The sequence below is a fragment of the Neophocaena asiaeorientalis genome, unplaced genomic scaffold, assembly GCF_003031525.2.
Source record: "Neophocaena asiaeorientalis asiaeorientalis breed wild unplaced genomic scaffold, Neophocaena_asiaeorientalis_V1.1 scaffold607, whole genome shotgun sequence".
NCBI lineage: Eukaryota > Metazoa > Chordata > Mammalia > Artiodactyla > Phocoenidae > Neophocaena > Neophocaena asiaeorientalis.
Window position 1 is genome coordinate 1,050,004 of NW_020173405.1, and position 4,795 is coordinate 1,054,798.

At 61.3% G+C, this 4,795-nt stretch overlaps 1 protein-coding gene across 3 annotated transcripts in view; it reads right to left on the bottom strand.

Moving 5' to 3' along the window:
* Positions 1-553: 553 nt before the first annotated feature.
* The window catches only part of LAT2 (linker for activation of T cells family member 2), a 15,621-nt gene continuing 11,379 nt past the window's right edge, over positions 554-4,795 (bottom strand). Inside the window, exons 10-13 of one of the 3 annotated variants that reach the window (XM_024747212.1) lie at positions 3,978-4,040; positions 3,618-3,689; positions 3,050-3,170; positions 554-813 (exon numbers count right to left, since the gene is read on the bottom strand). In XM_024747212.1, the coding sequence (XP_024602980.1) occupies positions 3,067-3,170; positions 3,618-3,689; positions 3,978-4,040 (239 nt within the window). In that variant the 3' untranslated portion in view covers positions 554-813; positions 3,050-3,066. The other 2 variants (XM_024747211.1, XM_024747213.1) reach the window with 2 other exon arrangements.

The following is a 4,795-nucleotide window of genomic DNA, read 5'->3' on the forward strand; positions in this document are numbered from 1 at the left end:
TCATTGCCTTAGAAGGTTCTACGTGAAGCAGGGAAAGCAGACGGGAGAATCACTGCCCTTGAACTGGAACGGTTTCCTGAGATGTTTCGGTTGGAGGAGGCATTTTGTTTCCCTGACTCTGGCTTCTCTGACTCAGAAGGTCCCTTGGACCCCATCCTTCCCACGAGACGGTCCTGTTTCTGCTCAATCAGCGGAGGCTTCAGCCCACTGCACTGCACCTGCCCCCTCCCCAGAACCGCGACGTGCTCTGTCCACAGCAGACACTCCTGCTGAAGGGTCATGAAGGTGGCCGTGGCCTCATCTCTGATTGGTCAACGGAGGGCCAAAGAAAGGAGCGCCAAGGCTCCCCGTAACTCTGCTGAAGTTAAGTACGTGTAGTGCTTACAGGAGACAAGATGGACACAGCCTCTACTCCGAAACGCAGAATATTAAATACAACTCCACCTACATACATTAACTGTACAAGCTTATCCATCACGCACAAGAATCCCAGCAACCAACATTAGTAAGCAATTTGGGATCAAAATCCAAAGCAAAAAAGGACACGAACACCCACGTAGTATGATGTTTTAAATGCGGTTAAGGGGACGCGACTGCCCTGAGTCCTGGGCATCCGACCACGGCGGGAGCTGCCCTCGGCCCCAGGCTCCTGCCTTGCCCGTGGGAGCCGGTCAGAGGGCGGCTCCATGCGTAACTGTCCTTTCCCGGGCTGGGTACCCCGTGGCCGGCTGGCTGGTCCTCAGGGTGCATTGGTACCCCTCCCAGGAGTAGCCGTAGGGGGTCTAGAAGTTGAGCAGCTCTGGAGAAGGGACCCTGGGGAGACAATATATGGTTCCCTGGCTCCTTCAATGAAAAGGAAAAGTATTTGTTAAAGAGGGAAACGTTTGCCTGGCCTGACGCTTTGTCCCCTCAGCCCCGGAGCAGCCGGTACGGGTCGGGGAGGATGCACGTTGGTCAGAGTCCAGTGAGCAGAGAACCCGCCGTCAAGCGGCCTTTAGCGTGTTTCTTATTCCAGGAGCGTCTGTTTTTTGTTTGAAATCCTGACTGCTCGGTTCTGGCCCGAGGCCCGAGTTATTCTGACGTGCCTTGGGTGCAGGAACACCCTCTGCACAGCAGCTGGCGGCTTTCCCCCCGCACGTGTCCTGGGACCAGTACCATTAAGCTGCGTCCTCTCCCCTCGAACCCAGAAGGGACCTGACAGGGGTACCGGGCCCTAACTCCACTCCGCCTCCCCCCTTGCCTGGCGGCCCTTCCACCTTCTAGAATATAGGGATTGGGCCTCTGCCGTCTTGTCGGGCTGCTTTGGGCCCCAGCCCGTGGGGTTCAGTCCCTTCTGTGTGCGGGGTCCCGGGTGTAAATTCCAGCCAGCTGTAGCCGACCCAGACTCGAACCTCCTGTATCGTTTGTCAGCATACAACATGCTCTTAGTTTCTTTTGTCTGAAGAACCTGCACAGCCTCTCCACTCCTGCCTGTCCCTGAATCCAGGCGCAGATCTGTAACTGCCCATTTCATACCTCCTCCTGCACGGCATCTCCAACTTAACAGGCCCAGAAATAAACCGGCCTTGCCCACAAAACCCGCCCCGCCTGTAGCCTCCCTGATCTCAGTTGCTGGCAGCGATGCCCTCTCATTACTCAGGCAAACACCTGCAGGCCTCCTCGAGTCCTCGCTCTACCGGGCAGCCGACACGCCGCGCATCAGTGAGCCCCATCGCTCCACAAACACTCGCTGGATTCCTGCCTGAGGCCACCGGTCGTCTCCCTGCCTCCACCGCGTCCCCTGTATTCATGTCTCTACACGGAGGCCAGCGATCCTTTAGAAACAAGTCACTCTTCTGTTCCAGACCTTCGCCTGCCCCATCTCAGGAAAACCCAGGTGCTGGCCCTGCACGCCTCCCGCCGCCGCCCTCCACCTCTGCCGACGCTCCCCCATCACTCTGTCTGCCCACACACATTATCAGACGCAGATTCCTGCCGGGGGTCTTTGCCAGTCCCTCTGCCTGGGTGTCCTTCCTGTCCCCAGAGGGGCGAGGAGCGGAGCTCAGAAAGGCTGCGCCGTCTCCCGGCTTGAATCACGGCACCGCCTCTCCCCACCCCATGTTGCTCCCTGCCCCTTCCCACGCCTGCAGTCCTAACGCGCTGCATTTCTCTCCTCTCCTCTTCCAGCCGGTTATGTTCTCTCTCTCCCACCGGAACGGAAGTTCTAAGTGGACAGGGATTGTGTGTCTTCTGTTCATCACTGTGTCCCCAGCCCCTAAGGCAGGACTTGCCCTGGCAGGGGCCCTCTAGCTACTGGGTGAATGAATAAACCCTGGGCTCTGCCCGCTGGGCTTAAACTGCTGCCCCCGATCCTGCCGCTCGTTCTCAAACGGCCCAGACCGGCCGCCCGCTGAGAGGACTGCCCGTGTCCCCCAGATCAGGACCTGCTCCCCGTGAGGCAGGGCCTGGGCTCCGACATCTGAGCACCTGGGGGACCGTTCCCTCCTCCACTCACTCTAAGTGGGACCTCGGGCAGGTGGCTTGTCCACTCTGAGCCTTGGGGGCGCCCAGAGATGGTGTGTGTGAGCGCTCGGCACCATTTCCTCCCGATCCCGCCCCATCCCTCAGTCCAGCTGGTCCTGCTTTCCGTGCAGTGCCTTGTGCGTGTTGTCTAAGACACAGGTCCCAATAGCTCCAGGTTGCAAGCGAGGAAATGGGTCGAGGGAGGTTAAGTCTCTCGCCCAAGGTTGCAGAGGCCCACCCAGAGCCCACCTTCTCACCCCATGACTCACCAGCCTGCCCTACCTGACACCCCCTGGGCCTGAGACTTGGTGTCTGCCGTGGATCTGTCACCTCCCCACACCAGCCACAGGAGCGGGGGGTGGGCAGGGACTGCTCGGGAGGCTCAGCACCCAGGGCGGCATCCCAGTGCCCTGAGGAGCCACCCTGTTTCAGCATCCATGGGTGCTGCCCCACGGTCCCTGCTGTGGCTCCTCCAGCCCCAGCTCTCTGCTTCTCCCTTGGAGTGCAGCCCCTTAGGCCTGTGCAGCACCCCCCCCCTGGACCGTACCTTCCTCCAGGGCTTCTCTAGGCTTTGATGGCTGCCACGTCCCCATTCACGTAATCGGGCTCCCCGTCGTCCTCGTCTGGGCTTCCTACCGGGTAGGGAGGTGCTTCCCTCGGGACCGGCTCTGCAACCCGCGGGCAGATGGTCAGAGAGTTCACACGCACGTGCCCAGCCCTGTTCCCGCCACCGCACCGCCCGCAGGAAAGGCTCCACTGGATGGTGTGTCTGTCCCGTCCTCTCTGGGATTTGCCAGAGGTGTGTCTTGCCGGGAACAGGGCGAGTGCGATGCCGTGCGTGCAGCTGCATGGGTAGCCGGCCAGGAGGACCCAACCTCAGGAAGCCATGGTGTTGTCCTGGCACAGTTCGAGCCTCTGCAGCCACTGATGTGCCAGAAGCTTCGCTGTGGAATCAGCTGGACTGGCCGTAGGGGAGCCCACCCGGCCTTGCCCTCCCAGGCCAGATCCCCTAAGCTCCCCTCTCTCCCCCTCCCCTCGACTGTCTGTCCCAGGCCTGGCCCCTCTGAGCCTGCTGAAGGTGACCATTTGGAAGCACTGGGGCTCCGGCCGCATACCCACGACTCTCCTGGACTCCCGCCACTGCCGGATGGATGCTGAGTTCTGATAACCCTCAGACTCCTCGTCCCCTGTAGGGAGAACACCGGGAGAGGGGCTGGCAGAGGGGCAGCCACCATGGCCAGTCCTTAGGCCGGAGAGGTGCCACATCCACCCCTCCAGAGGGGCAGCCTGTGTCCTCGTGCTGGGCAGGCCCCTCAAGGGAGGGAGGGAGAGTCCAGGACTGATGGGGACTCCTCCCGGGACACAGGGTCTGATATTGGTGAACCGTGCAGCGGGGACTTCAGAGCTCAGCGGGGCAGGCGGGCCTGGCCTAGGAGGCCTGCCTCCCTGCCCTGCTCCGGGGAGGGCAGCCTCACCTGATTCGGTTTTCTTTGGCCCACAGATGAGCACGTTCTCATAGGAATTGGTGTCATCTTCATCTGCCAGGGAGAGAGGAGAGGACGCAGGATGCTGGTGGGCCCTGCCCGACAGGCCTGGCCCTTCCTCTCTCCCTCTGCCTCATCAAGCCCCCAGCCCTCTGGGTCCCCCGGGGCCTCGAACATTCTCCTGGACAAGCTTCTTAATGGGCGCTGGCCTGGCTCCAGCAGCCTCCACCCTGGGCTCCTTCTCTGTCTTCCCCTGAATGCCGTGGGGAGGGGAGATTAGGGGGTGTGGGGGGGTGCAATCAGGCCCACGAGGGACAGTCGGAGAAGGGAGGCCCATCTCTATGGGGCAAAGAGGGGCAGGGAGAGCCGCTGGGGGCCCAGGGGACAGGAACCTGCCTAACCCTTCAAGCAGTGGGGTGGGCTGAGGATCCTTTGTCCGGGGGCCTAGGCTGGTTGTGGCATATCAGAGCCTGGTACCCCGGTATTCCCCCCCCACCCCCCAACGGGGAAGCTGAGCTCTAAACGCCACCCCACCGTGCGTCCATCTGTGTCGAAGAGGTTCTGAGAATTGAGGGCCTCTCCCCAATTTAGAAACGCAGCGGGGAGAAAAGGACCCCCCCACCTCTCACCCCAGCCCGGCCCAGGCAGGAGCCCAGCCGTGTGCACCTCTCAGCAGGCACTGCCCACCCTCAGTTCTCAGTTTCTGTAGAGCAAAGGTGTTAGGAGCACCTTTGCTCTTAACAAGGGTGCCAGCATCCTCGGAGCCTGGAGGGCTCAGCGTTTGTCAACAAGGCTGACCAGTCCAGGGC